The sequence below is a fragment of the Dermacentor variabilis genome, chromosome 5 (assembly GCF_050947875.1).
Source record: "Dermacentor variabilis isolate Ectoservices chromosome 5, ASM5094787v1, whole genome shotgun sequence".
Lineage (NCBI taxonomy): Eukaryota > Metazoa > Arthropoda > Arachnida > Ixodida > Ixodidae > Dermacentor > Dermacentor variabilis.
Window position 1 is genome coordinate 18,003,715 of NC_134572.1, and position 19,921 is coordinate 18,023,635.

The 19,921-nt window shown below is 45.0% G+C and overlaps 1 protein-coding gene across 1 annotated transcript; it reads left to right on the forward strand.

Moving 5' to 3' along the window:
- The first annotated feature begins 1,716 nt into the window (after positions 1 to 1,716).
- On the forward strand, positions 1,717 to 14,397 carry LOC142582321 (acetylcholinesterase-1-like). The gene is made up of 3 exons (XM_075691890.1): positions 1,717 to 3,482; positions 11,042 to 11,191; positions 13,572 to 14,397. The coding sequence occupies exons 1-3, from the start codon at positions 1,858 to 1,860 to the stop codon at positions 13,771 to 13,773; spliced, it is 1,977 nt and encodes a 658-aa protein (XP_075548005.1). The 5' UTR covers positions 1,717 to 1,857; the 3' UTR covers positions 13,774 to 14,397.
- The last annotated feature ends 5,524 nt before the right edge of the window (positions 14,398 to 19,921 follow it).

The window sequence follows — 19,921 nt, forward strand, 5'->3', positions numbered from 1 at the left end:
GCTCAGTACACAGAGGAAAAAGGCGTGTAACACCTTCAAGGGTTGCAATAAGAAAATTACTGCAAAGGCCCCAATATAGCCCCACACAGATTAAACTTCGCAGTCACATCAGCCATAAGATGAAAACGGCTGTAGGTTGTGAAAACGTGTTTAACTTTTGTAAGAACGTCTACGACAGAAGCTAGCTTTCATTAACGTCACTATTATCATCGTGTATCCGGCTACTTTCAAACACCAACTGTTCATATTCCAATTCCTTAATTAAGAGAGACTCACTTGAGTACGGATTCCTATCTTGAGTAAACAGTGGGCGGTCGACACGAAACTTCCGTGTTCTCGTATCGCAAGGTTGACTCACTCGATCTTTTAAACACCCCTATTGCATGCTTTTCAACGCATATATAATATCTGCCAAGGTATTAGCACCTTTCCTATCACTTCCACGCACAGCTCTAAAATCTCGACCTTTTAAACACCCCTATTGCATGCTTTTCAACGAATATATAATATCTGCCAAGGTATTAGCACCTTTCCTATCACTTCCACGGACAGCTCTAAAATCTCGACCTTTCTAATATATATGTATAATATAGTAGTATCGTAAAAGCCAACAAACAATGACCCCAAGGATAGCATAGATAGAAGTAGTTGTAGTTCTTAATTGAAATAAAGAAATAATAAATGAAGGAAAAGGTAAGTGGATGAAGAAACAACTGGCCGCAGGTGGGATACGTACACATGTAGGTCTTCGCGTTGCGCGTGCGATGCTCTTTCCAATTGAGCTACCGCTGCACCGTTTTCCTTCCCATCCACTTTCTGGGGCATTCATGTGCTACTACTGGAACTAACCCTTGGAGTGTTATGATATGACTGATAAAATGGGGCACCTCGGTTTCATTTCTTCTCGTTCATATATATATATATATATATATATATATATATATATATATATATATATATATATATATATATATATATATATATATATATATATATCCTTCTTTTTGGGTAGTTGGGGGAAACTACGGTATGGTTTACAGTTGTTGTTCTTGCGTGAACGGCTGGCAGTATGGCTTGTTTGCAAAACTAATTCTAATTTCACAAAGCACATGCTGTAGTCTTTGTCATATCGCCGTGCACAAACCCCTCTATCCAGATCCAAGATCATGTTTTGTCCTTTATTTGAACACATATCTACAAAAACCAAAATGGGGACAAAATTTAACAGAACAGACACTTGAATACGCGGCAACCTATTCGATTCGTTTTAGTGCTGCATTATCCTCGAACTGTGTTGTCGTCGATAAACTCAGACGTTCATCACCTACAGTGCTTCCGGACAGTGTGCGCTGCTGCACACGCGTTTCTTCGCATTTTTAACTAGCGATATCAGGAACACGTTCGACCGGATGCATTACGCATGCAGACCACGCATATCGCATTATTTCTTCCGGCGGGTTAGGATGAACTCGCGGAAGGCGCAATAAAACAAATGTTCCCTGACGTCAACAGGTATTTTATCTTTCCCCCTTTACGCACCTGCGTCAACGTTCCCCGATGAGTCAGCTTAGTAGCGCGCGCCTGTGCAAACCAACTTCTATGATGCTGTTCTTATACTTTCGTCGCCTATAATCGAGTTCTAGCTTCTTTCCTTCTCGATTGCGACAGAATAATTGAGGAAAAAATAGGGGTACGGGCGCCACGCAGTGGCATCGCCGGATATCTTCACGGGGGGAAAGCTGCCGGCCCGCCGACTCCAACCTTGGCGATCGTCACAAGTCAGTTGCCTTGCACACATGACGAGCCGAAGAAGCGATTCGCCTTAGAGTGCGCGTGTGATCTTTCCTGTTGCCTGCGATGGAGTCGTGGCAGCAACTTCGTAGACAGCACCGACGGCAGCGAAGCTTAGCCTCCCTGCTAGCGTCGTGCGTTGCAGTGCTGTGCCTTTCGTGCCTCGATGGGGGCCGCGCCGATGAGTCCCAGCCTCCCCTGGTGCGAATCGAAAACGGACTAATCTCTGGCAAGCGGATCACAGTGGTGGGCAAGCAGGTGGACGCGTTCCTCGGCATACCGTACGCCGTGTCTCCGATAGGCAATCTCCGCTTCGAGAAGCCGCAGCCAGCTGACGCTTGGGACGGCACGCTGCAGGCAGTCAACAAGCCGCCTCCATGCCGTCAGCTTGACATGCCGTTCCTCGCAGGTAAACGCCTACACTATTCCAATACCAGCACTGAAGACTGTCTGTACGTGAACGTGTGGAGGCCATCGTCAAGCTGCCCCCGGTCGGAGTCGTGCGGGGCCAAACTAGCCGTAATCGTGTTCATGCACGGCGGAGCGTTGCAGTGGGGAGACTCGAGTTTGTTCCTGCACGACCCGTCAGTGTTCGTCGCTGAATCGAATGTGGTCTTCGTCACGTTTAATTATCGGGTTAGCATGTTCGGATTCCTCTCCGCCAAGAACCCAGACCTTCCTGGTAACATGGGCATGTGGGATCAGATTTTCCTCTTGAAATGGGTTCAAAAGAACATCGGGAAATTTGGCGGCGACCCCACGATGGTCACGTTGAAGGGTCAGAGCGCTGGCGCAATCGCAGCCGGCCTGCTCGCTACGTCGCCACAAAGTAAGGGCCTCTTCAACAGAATCGTTATGGAGAGCAGCACGCCGCTATCGCTGTTTCTCACCATGAGCTTTAACGTGGTTGGTCAATTTGTCAACGTTGCCAACGCGCATGGTTGCATCGACAATTCGAAAGACTGGAGAGAGGAGACCCCTACCATCGTCAACTGCCTCCGGAAGGTGGAAAGTGACGTCATCATCGCGAAACTGAAGGAAGAGACCACCTTCAAGCAGATGTTCCCGATGGTCTACGGCGACCAATTTTTTCCCAACGACCCTTTAGATCCCGAAACGTACGCGAACTTGCACGTAAAAGAGATCCTGCTCGGGACGACGACGGACGAAGGCACGGTATTCCTCAACAATATACGCGACGTTGCGCCTCAATTTGAAGACTATATCTCGGGTAACTACCGTCTTGCCATGACACTGGCACTGAAGACCATGTTCAACATTCCGCTGTCTCACGCTCGAGATATTACGATTGCCTACTTTGGCGATCAGAGCGTAGATCACAACAAAAAATCTGTCATCGATATCTTCTCTGAACTGTTCGCTGACGCCACAATTTACTGCCCGACACTGATGTTCGCGGACGTGGCAACGCAGCGAGGGGTGAAGGCATATCGTTACATATTCGCCCACAGAGCTTCGGACAGCTACTGGCCCGAATGGATGGGAGTCACGCACGCGGACGACTTACCCTACACAATGGGCTCTTTGCTGCTACCCAAGGACGAGAACCTGTTTACTCCTCCGGTTGGGCAAGAACTTCGTGACCTGATTCTCAAAAAGACACACTCTCCTGCCGAAGAAGAGTTCGTGAAGCAGATAATCGCAAGTTGGGCGGCGTTTGCCAAACACGGGTACGTATGTGATGGGGTATAGCTGCCGCTGTCCAAAGCCTCTGCATGGCGTCATTGCCACATTATAGGTAAATATATATAAGGTAGTTCGGTTATCGCAGATCGTCTTCCGGTTAACTAACATGTGCACGCAAGACCTTTTAAGGTAATCTACTGTACACATTGAATCCCATGTAGCACTGGTATTTCTTTTTTTTTTCTTTTTCTAGGTTTTCGGCTGCAACATCTACAGAACAGCAACATAATGACATGTGTCAGCTATTAGAGTAGTTCACCATTAGCAGAGAGCACGTTTTGTAATTTTCTTTCTGTAAATTATTCAAAAACCCACAAAAGATTATGGGATTGATTGGGGGCTGCGCAAGTAAGAAAACAATAATACAGGTAGTATAACTACTGCTGTTCGAAAAGCGGGAACCTAATGAAGAATAAATCATTAACGCGAATATCAACCTTCCTGTTATAAAAGCTGAGATGTTTGCTTCATGCGATGAGGATAAGTATAGTACTTTCTTCTGCCCGCTAGATGCAACTTCTACATGGGGTCGTTATTTTTAGTGATGTTCAGTTGCTGTTTCATTAATTGACCCCTTCTTCGTTCTCTACCTGTTGAAATGTTCAGATTGTGTTTTTTAATTCGCTTTTTATGCTCGCATGTCAATTATAACTTTGAGCTGCATGATATATTGCTGGGCACATTTGTGAGTTAGCACCCGTCCTGTTTACTTTTTTGTCCTCGTCTTGTGTTGCGCTACCATACTCATATTAAATGTACCTTGCTCACTTCTTAGATCAAGCTTGTTTATTCTTAGCTGCAAATTTAATCGTCATCGCGCTCGCTCCAGCAAAGCCATTTTCTCATTTGCAAGGATTTTCGCTCATGTCGCCAAGGCAGAACAGCAGACGCAATTACACCCCCCCCCCCCCCTCATTCTAAAACGCACCTTGTAATTGAAACTTGACTTCTGAAACGAAGCTGCGTCTCACTAAGGTGTTGCTTTCCTTGTAATTTATAGAGCACGCTGCTGTTTTTAAAATTAATTTCCTAGCATTGTGCAGGTGAAGAGCGTGTCCTGGAATAAATTTTGCTTTTCTGTCAATGAATTCTGGAACGCTTTTGAGCGTGCGCCCACCCCGAGTTGATAATGTTCTTGCTCTACGACATCCTGCAACCACACGGATTAAGAAGAAGGAGCAGCAGGAGCGCTAAAGAACGTAAAAACAGGAACAGCTAATTTAGTTTTTGAGCATGTAGCCGTTTCATGTCTGTACATATATCCCAGGGGCGCTTGGCATCTATCCAGACAGGCATTTCCCGCTAGCAGCTAAGGGTTAACGTGCCCAGACTACGTAACCCGCGAGAGAAGCTGGCAAGAACACAAGAGTAGTGGTTGGAGTAGATCAATATTTCTGCAGAGGTAACCCCATAAAAAGCAAGAATCGCTTACATGCTCACGTCAGAAAGACTCGCGCAGCATTTGGAAAGGGCTTTTTTTGTTTTCTTGTTTTTATTGACATGATGTAATAGCAGAGGCTAGCGCCTTACAGAGACTGACAACCAATTTTTGTGGTACCCACTGCAATGGAAAGCTTACGGGCCAGAGCGCCTGGAATATCTTTTATCAGAATATTTCGGTCTGCAGTAAGGATGAAGTTGTTAACTGGAAGCATGCTGAAAACTGGGATAGGTGAGCGCGATAGCGATTAGAGGCCGACATAGTGGGAGGCAGACGACAAGTGCGGCCGTAGGTGTGAGAAAGTATTATTTTGTTTATCGAGTCGATGTTCCTGCGATTCGTGTTTTCCAAAGTGTTAAAGTATTTCTGCCATAATAGATACGTGTTTTTGCGGTTTCCTGTCCAACTGTTTTGCCATTTGTCTACTCGAAACGAAGCCAAGCGCATCGGAAACAAACTACGCTTTTACCCGTGATACGCGGCTCATGTTGCTGCAGCCAAGCATGCGCTTCTGATTTCTGATGTCGTCTCTTGAAGACCTGAGCGAGCTGGATCAAAGGATTTCAGCTCGCATGCATGCTCAGAATTTAGATCCTTACGAAGTAGCACCCGAACGCCATGCTTCGATGGACGAAAGCGGCAGCGGAAGCGACGAATCCGACTTGCACGATAGGCCACCGTCCCCGCCACAGGCAGCGCGCCTGGGGAATGCCGATAGATAAAGGCTCTCACACTAGGCTACTCACACTAGGTAGACCCGACACCGATTTTGGTCTGCCGACTGTCGGCGACAGCGTGTTTTACTTCATGACGGCGCCACTGTCACACTGTACCGGCGCCGACAATTTGCCGACGGTTGGTGGAGAGCTCGGCGTCGGTGCACTGTTACAGAGGCACAGATACGAAGGTAAAAAACGTACCCATTTAGGGCACAACTCGTCGATGGCATCTTGTATCACCGGGAGATCATGAAACTCTGGGTACTTGCACACTCGCGCTATACTCACGCTATACTCGCGCGCTTGCAACAGCATGTGCACCGCCATGCATGTAGGATGACGCAAGCGCCGCTCGTTAGCGTGGACTTTCTTTAGTTCGCAATACGCATAGAATAAAGCGCAAGTGTCTAATAATATACTAACCGCAATTCTAAGCAATAATTCTACTGTACCTAATGACAGTCGACTTACGTACAGTATTATCTTGACTACATTTCGGAGTATCAAGATTTCACCACCAGGACTCGCAACTTACTGGCTTTTCCGACTTTCTTTGCGAACTTAAAATTACCTTTCCTACTTAAATCCCGAACAGCGTGGTGGTCTCTATCCCTATAAATAATGTCATTTCATTTCCATCAGCGTCTCACAACACATTCAGGCCAGTTGTCAGTCCCTTTAAGGTGGCGCCAGCTACTCCCCTTCGCTTGGTAAAGAAAAATTTTCCTACAAAACATGTCAAAAAACTATGAACACAGTCCGGCAGCATGAGCACAAAGTTCCGTACTTGTTTCCAGGAACCCGCAAACGATAAACTTACTCAACTAACATAGCAAAATGTCTGTATTCACAAAAATGCGTTCCAATCAAAGTTTCGCTCAGTGTTCTGTCTTCTCCTTCCTTATAAGTAGGCAGCCTTTCTGCCCCTTCCGGTGGCCGTTGCCAACATGCTCCCTGCTTGCCCTTTCCTGTCACGTGTATATATGTTTCCAAAGAAATAATAATAACTTATTGTTCAAGGAGGATTAACGTGTACCGGAATGTTTAGCACTAAGTCTAGTTGTTGCACTATCATTACAGTTTGTTTATTATATTTATTTATTGTAAGCACACTACTAATCTTCGTAGACAAATGTTTCTCACGTGCACGCAAACAACTTATTTTAATGCGACAGGATCATGGGCAGATTACACACACTTTGTAGGTGAACGCGGTCCGATGCCGAAGGCAACGCTGCCTAAATGTTGGCCGATGCCGAAGTTAGTGCAATCTATCAGCGTCTCAAAGTGTCACGACGGAAGACTGCGTGAAAATGACACGTGATACGCGCACCGGTAGTTTCAACTGAGAGGGACTTTTGCCCGTGAGAAGCATGCGCAAGAATCGTGTGCTAATGGTCTGCTTCGCAGAAACCGAGACCTTCGGTCTAACCATCGGTCACGGATTTATCTGTATAATTGTGAGTGTGCTTCACCCATTCTGAAGACTTCTAAAAGAAAACTCCAAGTGTGTTAAGCGAATGCGAGAGCGTCACAGTGTGCACGAAATCTCAATTTTGTAGGACACGCGAAGTGTACAAAACGTCATTTTCATAAATAATGGCGGGCAAGGCCGCCCGTCATGCTCGCACACGCAGATGTGGATACAAGTGTCGCGTGCTTAGACATTTAGGGGTGCTAAGTTCTGGCACCGTTTTTCTTTTGTATTATTACAATTATTTGTTTATTTGTATTTAACATGTTATATTTGAGCTCGAGCTGATATTCTGGGGAGGTCATTTATAGATATGGCATTGTGACCACACTGTGTTATTGACTATGGACAGCAACAGGGACAGTAACGGGAATACATCCACTCAGCATTCAGGTGACAGCGAGCGACGGTATGAATCAGGGAGGGCATACAGGCGAAGATGAAGAGCAGTGATTTGCCTAGCCGACCACAATTGCATGTCCCAAACAATTTTGTGGACCAAAACTTTCAGTCGTTCTGTAGTAGCACATGTAAGATGGTGTGAATGAGTTCCTAAAGCGTAGTATATTAATATATACGAATTCGTACAATGTATATCTAAAAGGTGGGATGGGCGAATATTCGGAATTTGAAATACGAATTTAATACTGCATACTAAATATTCTTATTCGAAAAGAAACTATTCGGTACCGAATAGTCGAAGCTAACCAATTATTTTGCAACAGTCAAATGTTAAGTCCCGGTTTTTGATTTCTGTTTGCTAAACAAGGTATCGCAAATTATCGCATGTGAGACAGCGAGAAATGCTTTCGAGACAATGCAGAAAGAAAATGGCTAACGCAAGCTTTATTTTCGGTTTCATGGTGGCAGCATATATGATGATTTGCGCTTTTTAAGACAAGGTATCGCAAAGTATCGCATGTGAGACCGCGAGAAATGTATTCGAAACGATGCAGAAAGAAAATGGCTAATGCAAGCTTTATTTTCGGTTTCATGGTGGCAGCATATATGATATTTGCGGTTCACTTTGGCGGCTTCACACGGATTTGGCGAGCGTGAGATCTGGGTATCCATCTAACCTCTTGGTGAAAAAACCTCCCTTTCGCGCCTCGAGATTGTGGCAACGGGTATCAAAATTTACATCTCGGCCAGACATGCACCAAGAATTAGCCGCATATTAAGTAATGTTAACGATACGGGCGTAATTAACAGTAATACAGTAAAAAGTTAACCACATTGCGCCACAGAGCGCACTATCTTTTGGATCGGCTCTTCGTACCGCTTGGTAAAAAAAACTTGTTAACCAAATCCAACATGCGAGAAGCCCAACGTCGACGTACAGGCGCGGATAAGCACAATTGGAAGACGTCCTTTAGCAGCAAGAGAGCTTTGTGATGTAGTTCGGCCTCAGGCTCCCGTGTTCAAATTACCTTTGTACAGACCAGTAAAGGCGCATAAAAAATGAATGAATGAATTTGACATGAACAAAAGAAATAGCGAGTTCGGAAAAAGAAATGGGAGGTCTGACATAGAAAAACAAAATATGCACAAATATGCCACTATGCAAAGTTGCACCTTCTTTAACGATGATAATGTGGTATTACGATGCAATATCCTTTAATGATGCAATACTGCAACGACCAACGCTGCTTACCTTGGTATCGTTGTGTAGAGCAAAGAAGCAAGTACGCGATCATGCACAACAGACAGCGCCATTATTGCGTCACGCATGATGCACTGGTCGGAGCCAAATTCAGCTTCTCGCTCCAAATTCACCATATGTCAGTCGACCAGAGCGGGAGCGGTCGCCTTTGAGGGAGCTTACACTGTCATAGAAAGTAAAATCTATCATACTCAAACATGAGCTCAGTAGTAGTTGTAATCCTTACAAATGTACAATGTGTTGCCTAATTTTGAAGGTTCTTCGGCTATGACACCCGTGCGTTCGACACGTAGATTTTAGAAAATGCGCGAAGAAACTCTGGCACCAAGGCAGAGGGCTTGCAGTACACGCCCGCCACCTTTGGCCATGGCGGGCACACTATAATAGCTATGGAGCGAGCACAATTACAAGTTTAGGCCATAGAACCAACCCCCACACCCTATAGCTGTATATATAGATAAATAATTAAGTTAAGCATGCTAGCCATTTAATGCGTGAATAAGTGTCACTGGTGCAGTTGTCAAGTTTATTTATTTATTTATTTATTTATTTATTTATTTATTTATTTATTTATTTATTTTCCACCCCTTCCGATATTTACTCCAATTTATTTAGTGTTCTTGGAAAACTAGCCATACAGTACCAATCCTTTCTCAGACCGCTTGTTTGCAGCCATGGCCTAAGTTGACAGGTACGTATACTTGAAGTTTTTATTTTAATGCAAATGAGTGACAGATGTTTAAAGCTGATCCTCTGTCCCTGATTGTTAGCTGTCCCTTTTTGCCCTAACCAGCACAATCATGGTGCCTAATACCGAAATGAATATCCTGCTGCAAATATGCCTGCCCGCGTTTGACTATTAGATTTTCGATACGGTATTCAATTCGTATTCGAATAACTTAACATTCGCCCTACTGTAATGAAAAGTACTTAATGCAAAAACATTACAACGTGGTGACACAGCCACAATAAAGTAGCCTTTCCAGGAAGAGTAGAGCCATGAAAGGAGTACGTCTGATATTCTCTGTCTCAATAGAAGAACCCAATACATTCTCTGCTTAGCATTTGCACTTTAGTCATATACAAACCCTGGCAACTCTTCTGCCTTTTATGATAACTATTTGCGCGCAGAAAGTGGCATTAAGTATCAAACCCTCTACGTATGATAAGCTGAATTTGTGATTGTGACTTTGGTCTTTATGACGATGAACAAGAACTCTAGTGGAGAAAAAGAAAAGTAGGGAACAAGTTCACAGAAGATAAAACAGACACCTAGGCGCCTTATTTGTCTAAAGGTGACAAATAGTCACCTAGCCCGCTTGAGTTAATCATGTATGCTACACATATTTTTCATTCTACCATTTTTGAACAATCCCCTTAATTATGTTTCTCTTGCTCAAAACTTCTCTATCTACATTGTACCGCTTCCTATGCCTGTAACGGATTTGGTCGTATTAATCTTTACCCTGTCATTTTTCAGACAATACTTTAAATGTATCTTGCTTACCGCTACTGCAGACCAGTTGTCTATTCCCTCCACTTTAAATCCAAGTGCTTCTGGAAGGTGTACGTAACCTACGGGCCTCGCTGGGTGATCCCCTTCGCATTCCGTTAGGATGTGTTAAGTGCTTTCCGGATTTTTGCTGCAGCATAAACACACCTCATCTCGTTGCAAGTTTTTGTTCCGGTATGTTTTTGTTCTTAGGCAACCAGCTCTAGTTTAAATAGCAAGACACTGATCTTTCTGTTATCCTACAGATTTTGCCTTCTAATTTCTATCTTGACATTAACCACGTGTTTTCTTCTTGTGCGCTAATTCTTTTTATGCAGTTCTTTTTTTTTTTTTGCTTTTCATGTACTGCAATCTCACCCTTAGATCCGCCCCACTTGGATTTAGCTTACTGGCATGCGTGGAAGTCGTAGTGCATCACTGAGTATTGCTATTGTCGCCACATTTTATCAATAGGTTATTAATTATTTTACGATGTGTATTCATAACCACCGCTAGATTACCATGGAAGTCTGAATTCCCCCCACTCCTTGCTCGTCGATCCTTCCATACTCGTTGTAGAAAAGGACTCCAGATTACACATTCCTAGGCCTGTCCCTAGACAGCCGCCGTTCTCGTCATGTTCCTCGGCTCAACAACGAATTTATTTCGAGTGTTAATCGAGATCGTGGCATCCCGGCCACTGGCCTCCCTCTACTTCTGACAACGCCCGCTCGCTCTCTCTCTTCTTTGCCAGAACGCCTGCAATGGTGACGCCTGGAGACAAGTGGCCGGCGCACACGACCAGCAATACGCTGCTCGTGAGCCTCAAACCGAGCAGCTTCAACGTGACAGCGGAGCAGCACAGGTCACGTTGCAACCTCTGGAAATCGTTGCTGTTGCGCAAGTAAGTCAGAAGACTGGGTTTAACTTGAAATATTTCTATAATTTGTTAGCAATTACTGTCAAATACATACACACACGCGCGCGCGCGGGCACACATGCCACACGTACACACCCACATATACACACAGACAGAGTTGAGGAATAGTTGGGCACAGGTGCACGAATAAGCAATGTACACTAGCAAAAGGCTGCTGGGAGATTGACAACGTATAAGCGGTATATTTATACAAGATGAAAGGAACACTGATTTTTATCATGTAAAAATATTACAGTAGTGGATTATTTTGCAACGCAAACTAATGACCTTAAGGGGCGAAAATTGCTGCAGCAGAAAAGAAAACATAACTAAAGCTTGGCGTCATTATATACTACTTTCTTCCAAACCAAATACTCTAAAAATTCATTCATATTTCCATCGAACTGCTCAACAACCAAGTGTTTACAATTTTCGTGAACTGACTTGAAACCATAGGGTATGAAAAAGCGGCAAAAAATTTAAATAGGACTTGTTGCTGGGCGAGTTGGTTGGGATCTAATGAATACATTGTTGCGCAAAAAAAAGGAACATAAAGACTTGGGAAGAAAGAGTACGAAACGACAGATTGAGCGATGAATTTCAGCGCTCAATCTGTCGTTTCGTACTCTTCCTTCCCAAGTCTTTATTTTCCTTTTTTTTGCGTAACAATGTATTCATTAAAAAATTTTAAAAAGCGCTGTCCGCACTACTTAAGCAATACATCAATTGCAGAATGCGATCACGCTAAAGGCTTCATGCATGAATAGTGGCACATATCGACAATAGAAGGAGTGCCAGTACCGTAAGCCTAATCTTATTTAGATAATGGCAGTATCGAGCTGTGGAAGAATGCAGCTGTCGCAGTAAATAACTTTAGCGCCATAGAAATCTGTTTTCTTTTCGCACAACAAGGTTCTCGAGCCTCTCGAGACGATTTTCTTGCGGCGGCAGGAACTGCACAGACTCGTCCAGAGTAACTAAGCGGGCGGCTGACGTCACTTACGATTGCCGACAGCTGAACACAGCAGCTGTGAGCGGACGTGTGCCGCGTGCCAACCGGTTACGGTGGGAATTTCCAAAGCAATGTGCTCAGAATAATAAGTTCACTTTACTCACAGCTAACACCACGGATCGAACTGTGTCGACTGTAGAAATGTTAAGCTGGGAGTCGTACGCTCTAACCGCTTGGCTATCACGCAACTTAAGTATTTGGTTGTTTGAGCAGAGTTCGTGGACTCCGGCAGCTATGTGAGGTCTACGCACGTACTTCTGACGCAACAGCAGTCTATTGCAGCATAGCTCGCACTGCCCAAACCATGTAAAATGACTATTGCTGATGCTCGAGCCAATGGATGAAAGAGAAAGAAGTTGCTCATCGAAAGATGAACACAGCCGATGCAGAACGTCAACGTGCGGCGAATGTGGGTGAATATAACCTGGCGACCAATAAGTTGGCAGCCGTTGACAGTTTGGCAGAAGTGTTCAAAGATAAATCAGCAGCAAAGAACCGGCAAACAGCAAACAGGACTTGGAGATGTCTGTTATTTCGATGATAGGCAGATGTCTCTTCAATTTTGTGATATTTTTGTTTGCCCTTGTCGCAAAGAACAGCTACAGCCTATCTTTCTTCGCTAGACTGTGCAAACACCTGTGGCCGAGAAAAGCATCGATATGGCTGCGCGTACGAATTCCGTCACCTATAGTTTTGTGTAGCTACCTTAGCTTTAATTGCTAATGTAAAGGTATTACCACCCGCCGTGGTTGCTCGGTGTCTATGGTGTTGGGCTGCTCAGCACGAGGTCGCGGGATCGAATCCCGGCCACGGCGGCCGCATTTCGATGGGGGCGAAATGCGAAAACACCCGTTTACTTAGATTTAGGTGCACGTTAAAGAGCCCCAGGTGGTCGAAATTTCTGGAGTCCTCCACTACGGCGTGCCTCCTAATCAGAAAGTGGTTTTGACACGTAAAACCTCACAGTGTAATTTTTTTAAAGGAATTACCTTTAGTTTTAGTAAAGTCATTGAACCAAGTACGCAAACGCATTATTGCTGTAAGTTCTTCATTTTACTTCACTCTATGTTAATTGTTTTTCTGGTTCTTGCTGGGTCGCAATACACATAATTTTGTAAATTTACGTCTTTCCAGTGGCTCAATCAAACTCGTAACCAGTTAGTTGCCCTGCTATCGACAAATAATTTATCACATGACATGTCATTACTGTCACAAGGCAAGTGACAAGCATTGGTAACCTTTCTCATCTTGCCAGAATCAAGGTGGAAATCAATCAATGCGCACGCAATCACACGTCCTGTAAATACAAGAAACGTTTCACAATTTCTTTTCGTTTTCTTCTTCTTACCTAAGGTCCTCATCGCATAGTTCGTCCGACCCAGCATCCCAGAAAACCACTACCGGAAAACCCAGTGTCAAGACACCAAAGGGGAAGTTCTCACACGACAAAACGAACTCGGTCTACAAGAAACGACCGTCATCGAGTACCGTCAACGTTCCATCAAGCATCATTACTGTTGTCCTAGCCTGTCTTACAATTTCCCAGTGGTGGTAAAGAACAGTTCCGCGAACGTATCTTTCTACTTGCATCGCCTGCTCCGCGGGGCCACAAGCGAGGCAATGCCAGCTCTGCAAGGCAAGGCCATGGTACTCAGGGCAACGTCCACAACGTCAGGAACAGCCGACAGCTCATGCAATCACAGCGGTATCCAACTTCTACTGCATATGGCTTTGGAAGTTGGGAGACATATACAGGAACTCAATATCCATCATGCGAGCAGCGCCACCTCTCGCACTCCTATTGTCCTCATTGCGCTGTTTGCAGTGAGAACATCGGCTTTTAAAAAAGATGTCACTTCTATGGTTACTGAGGCTTTGCCTCGCGGAGGCCTTGTTGGGGAAGTCGACCAAACATAAAATCGAGTCACTAAGTGAACTTGTCGTCCTGCAGCAGGCAGATTCAGATTCGCATGATACCGCCCCACTCGCGACCCTCTAGCTAGACATGCAGCCACCAAGGGTATACCCTTAAATAGCTAAGTCTAGTCTCCTCGAAAACGGCGAGAAATGCGACACGGGAGGGGTTGTATAGGTTCTTAATTGTGTCATTACGTAACTGGTTCGAAGGTGTACAGTGTTGTTCTATGAGTATGAAGTTAATAAAGAGATACAACCCGTTTATAGTGATTTTGTCTTAGAAGGCATGACCTTAAGTTATAGAGATGACTGCTGACCGCGCGTACCCGGGGGGATAATTGCTGTTCACCTCAATTTCTTTTGTTACTTCTCAAGAAACTTTTCATTCCAGTCCAGATTAGATTCGTCGACAATATCCGAAGCCCGTTCGACTCCTCTGGCTACGCCAACGACACCTGTATTTGGACGTTCAGTGTGACAAAGCTTTCGGCTTTGACAAGGCTTTCGGCTCGCATTCGGCTTGACAAGTCAACTACCTCGACATCATGCTGGCTTTGTAAGCAATGGCTGGAGATGTCATGGGAAAAGGGCGCAATGGAAGCATTTACCCGCCCTTACGCGATACATACCAATCAATGGACAAATAATACCGCACAGCAGAAATCACAGACCGTTAGAAGTTCAGATTGACAGAGACTTGTCTTGGACTTCTCATGTGCACTACATAAAAACGGATATCTCCTATTCATCATTTGTCTAAGTTCCTTGCAGGAAAGAACTCGGCAGCGTCCGTACTCTCTATGTTACGGCTACACAGGGTGTTCTCTGCTGGATTCCTGCAGTACAGCGTGCCTATCATCTCCAACACCTGAAAAACTAACCTGCGTACAATTCACAGCATTCCGAACCCTATTTCTTGACTTACCTTGACTTGCCTTGTATCCTTTGACTTACCACGCGTCGTCTCAATGGCTAAAACTATTGTCATTGTTCAAGACTACACAATCACTACGCACGTTGCCATTAACATAATGTGTGCACACGCCAAGCACCTTACCCAGACCCCTTCTCAGTACATCGCCAGCCTCACCATCGAAAGGCCCCGCAGGACATCCAGTGCCAACTGCGTGTGCTCGTCATGCCTCTCGTACACCAGTGCACGCACATGCGGCCAGGCATTTGTTTCCTCGGTGGTGTTTGAGCCGTTGAGTACAACTCACGATTCCAGCATTTCAGAACAAGACCGTTCTGCCAACGTCTGCGCTAAAACAATTTCGTTTATTTCTCTTATACGAGAGCTCAGGCAACCACACGCGCGCCAATACTGATGGCTCGACTACGCCCACCATCGACCAGTTCTGGAGGCACATTGGTTATATAGACAAGATGAATTGCAGTATTATTCAAAACGTCACATCTTACGGCGTCTACTGCGGTAGAACTCACAGTATTGCGCAGTGCACTGCAGTTCATCGATACGGAGAGTCTTGGCCACGGTGGAATAACATGAGAGGAGGCGAAACGAGCGCCGGGAGTGCGTCTTCGTTTCCCTCGCATTTACGCGAATGTCACCAGGTGGCGAGGAGGATGCACGGGCCTAGATAAGCGTTTCGAAAACTTTCGCTGCGCTGCAAAAGGTCGGTGCTTATCGCAAATTTTCTTGCGTTAGAAGGTTCTTAATAGCAGGCTGAGGCTTTCAAGCCGCCTGTTACACGAGAATAAGTACACCAGGCTCTATGGAGCTTAAACATAAATGGCGCGGGTGATCTCGGCACAAATGGCACAGGTCGCCGATCGTGAGCGACGGGCGTCAATTTTTCCTGGAGCGTCAGAATTCCTACAGGTGAGTGTAAAAGGCCAAGAATATTTGGCCTACGTGTCACTGTGCGTAGTATTGTGCTTGGGAACAAAGTTAGTTTACCGAGGAGCTGTAAATGAATAGCTCGCTAGCGCCGTCAGCACTTGATCAATTATTGTTGAGCTCCAGAAACAAACGAAGAGTCTGCTAAAAAAGTAAGACCCAAACAATTTTCTCCGCGGCATGATAATTAACTTGCGAGCCCACTCAGAATGCTCTAGAAAGTGAGTAGTAGCGCACAATAACAGCGCACAATGAAAGAAAGGGAGGGACATAACGACACTACGACTAAGTGCAGAACAGTAGAAGTGCATGAACGTTCCTATACATTGTTGCGAAGCGCTAGTTCACACCAGTTTTGGCATGTTCCTAATATTTGGTTTTGTCCTCCACATTTCAGTTTATTTTGCATACGGGCGCCTTCTCGTCGGCATATAATCGCGCAGCCCGGTAGCTATGATTGTTGTCTTGTGATTTTCCAAGGATATATAATTGATGGATATAACGCGCTCAGCACGACAGCAGTAAAGTAGAATTTTATTCCCGGTTGCCCCGAACAAATGACATCACTGAAAATCGAGGTCTTCAATTTCATGTACAAAGTTTGGCATATTACCCCGCTATTATTTCCAGCAAGTCGGAAGCTCTTCTGCTTGCACGATAACCAACTGGGGATGGATGCTACCGTGCTCACTTACAATCAGCGTTGCATACTTCCACATTTCTGGCGGGCCTTGTGTAACAACTTCGTCCTCTGGTTGACCTCCCTACCTTTCCTATCCTTGCTTTCTCTCTCTTCTTCTCTAATAAATTAAGAAAATAGCCACTTCAACAAAAACCTAGCAATACTACTGCAACTAATACTACTACCATTACTACTAATAAAAAATGATCATCGTAATAATAATAATAATAATAATAATAATAATAATAATAATAATAATAATAATAATAATAATAATAATAATAATAATAATAATAACGCGGTTAACACACGTTTGTGGTTAATTTCCTAATTAACAGGAAATAATTGTTATCCTTATCCTCAAAGATGCACGTGATCGTGAACATATAAATAATTGTTCACTTCAAGAAGGTTTTAGAATGGGCTAGCTGGTGTTCCATGTTAATGCGAATTGCAGCGAACAGAGGTACAAGGTGGGCGACCGCTTTATGCGCATCCTGTGAGCAACCCTTCCATCGCTCTTTCCCAGAAGGAATTCAGGGTGCGCGGTAAGCGGTGCGTCCACTGGAGGTGTTTCGTAATCGGCTCATAGTCACGCACCTGTGATCAGGATTTGTCATCAGCAACTGCGTGTTATGAAATCGTATGTACCTATGGCTATGTCATGTGGTCAGGGTTGCCAGCTCGCCGGTTTTTCTCTGGCACAGCCGGCTTTTTCTTCGCGGAGACGACTGCCCGTTCGACCTAATGGCGGTGCTCTATCTGCAAGTTTTCCGGCTCTCCACTAAATCAGCACCATGTGTGCACGCCTTTCATCGGATGTCATCACAGCCAACGTTACTGGAACCGAGGTCAATTTGTAAACTCCGCTTTGGAAAGCCGCGGAAAAACGACGCTCATGCAGCAGCACTTTTCACCTACTCCACCGCCCACCCCCGACCCTAAATCGTGCTTCTTTCTTTTTCTTTTTTTTTTATCGACACAGATGGCACCCCTCCATGTATGTTAAAACTACGGTGGCGTTCGAATTCCGGTGAATAAATGTTAAAGCATGATTACTTTGGTGATCATGAAGTTGCTACAACGTTGGTGCAAGTTGGCTTTACGTGGCGTGAACTGCTACGAGATAAAGTACTGGGAAGAGTGGGTTGGCTCCGCCGATAGCGCAGTGTGACATGGTGCCTCAAAGCGTGAGAGTAAAGAAGACGAGAAAGTGGCACTCGGCGCATGTGCCGAGTGTCTCAAAGCGCTGCCAAAGGCTTCCTTTGGAATCAGAGAAGAATGCGTGCGATCAAGAAACAAAGAGAAGCGATCATGGCTTAGAGCACCGGGCTGCTGTGCTACATGGTAGAGATTGTATTCCACCAACGGTCACACATTATTTTCTTTTTAATAAAGCGAAGTGAGGCCGAAACCTATTTATCTACCTGCCTCAAAGTGCAAGAATTAAGCAAAAAATGCTTCGAATTAAAACATAAAGCATGGCGCTGACTTCCTTTCTGACGTCCTCGTATTCCACGTTGTGCTTGAGTGACAAACTCGCCTTACCTTACATCCTTGTTGGCGACTGTCGTTTTCCTCTCGGAGAGCTTCATCGGATTTTAGGGACCTTAGCATGTTAAAGAGGTCAGTTTTCGAAATATTAGGTGTAAATGCTGTGTCCTTGTTATAGGTGCTCTCAGAGATCGACGAACTAATAATTTGTCAGCTTCGAAGTAACAAGGCGTTGCTGCAGTCATTTGAGAGTTTTATGGTTAGCTTTCGAGAGACACCTTGGGTGCCATAGTGGAGGCTCAGAACTAATTCCAGGATATCCTGCTCTTTAACTGCACATTATTTATTTATTTATTTATTTATTTATTTATTTATTTATTTATTTATTTATTTATTATACATGTATTCAAGGCCTAATTGGCACAACAGGCCTTGAAAGCAAGCGGACAGTTCGCACACCAGATTCGTCTGCAATACTTAATATATAGAGAGACAGAAGAAAAGGGAAAGGCAGGGAGGTTAACCAGAAAGCACGATTCGGTTTGCTGACCTACGCTTCGGATAGAAGGGAGGGGGAGGTAAGGTGACCAGAAAGAAGAGATAGAGAAAGAAAGCGAGCACATATACATACTCATAGTCGCTCACTGCCACTGAATGTAATCACCGCACAGCACAGTAGCACTTGTAGCCCTATAAATATCATTTCAGGCTACAACCGCTTGTCCAATTCTGTCGACTTTGAAAACTGCAACACAGCTCTCGTCTCCCTAAGCTGCGTTGGCTTGTGATATCGGCATTCTAAACTGGTTTCTTCTGTTAAGGGGCTTTTATCCAAGCACGCTATCGCGATTGTGAGCGATCGTCTCTGTAAATTGTAGCGAAAATAGCCACAGAGAAGGTGTTCAAGAGTCTCCTCGCTACCACAGTCAGCACACGAGGAGTCGTCGGCCCAACAGCTTCGGAAAGCGAAGGCATTCGTAAAGGCCACTACTAAGGATATTCGACAGAGCAGGGTAGCTTCGCGCCGGCATAGTCCTGCTGGGATGCGAAGGCGAGGAGAGGAGTCTCGATGGTGCAGCCGGTTGCCTTGAAAACTTTGTGTGTTCCAGATGGAGAACGTGATATCGTGGGTGAAAATTCGAAGTTTTCTAGCGGCGGCTGTCCTTCATAACGACATCGACTCCTCTTTGTCGCCTTCAAGAGCCGACCAAGCAGCGTTATGGGCGTGTTCGTTGCCTATGACGCCGCAGTGACTTGGAAGCCACAGAAATGTCAAGTGCTGTCCTTTCTCAGCCAAGGTATGTATTTATTTTCTAATCTCGAATACCAATTCTTTTGATCCGCGCCGCAGGGATGATAGTGAAGACTCCAGTGCTGCCTTCGAGTCACGGATAATGGACCATCTTCGAGGTTGTCCTTGGCTGACGAAATGAAGTGCAGCGCGAGGATATGCAAGTTCCGCAGCCGTAGATGTCGTTGGGACACGGCTTGAAACTGATGGTGGTGGCTCTCGCTGGAAAAACCATGGCTCCAGAGGAACACTGGAGAGTTTCTTATTCACCTGTATAAATATGTACGGGGTCGGCGTACCTCTCGTGCAAAGGCAGCAAAGTTAGATGTTTAAGAGTAGCCGATGATAGCTCAGATTATTTTTTCGTATTCCGGGTACAGTGAGGCTTCGGTTTCAGTTTCACTTTATTTCAACATCGACATCTACAGGCAGTGACGCTGCGGACAGCGGAAAAAAGG

Excerpts from the sequence above, each read along its gene's own strand:
- LOC142582321 (XM_075691890.1), top strand. The coding sequence starts at position 1,858 with ATGGAGTCGTGGCAGCAACTTCGTAGACAGCACCGACGGCAGCGAAGC. Across the intron at positions 3,483-11,041 it reads GCGGCGTTTGCCAAACACGG|AACGCCTGCAATGGTGACGC; the intron begins GTACGTATGTGA and ends CTTCTTTGCCAG. Across the intron at positions 11,192-13,571 it reads AAATCGTTGCTGTTGCGCAA|GTCCTCATCGCATAGTTCGT; the intron begins GTAAGTCAGAAG and ends TTCTTACCTAAG.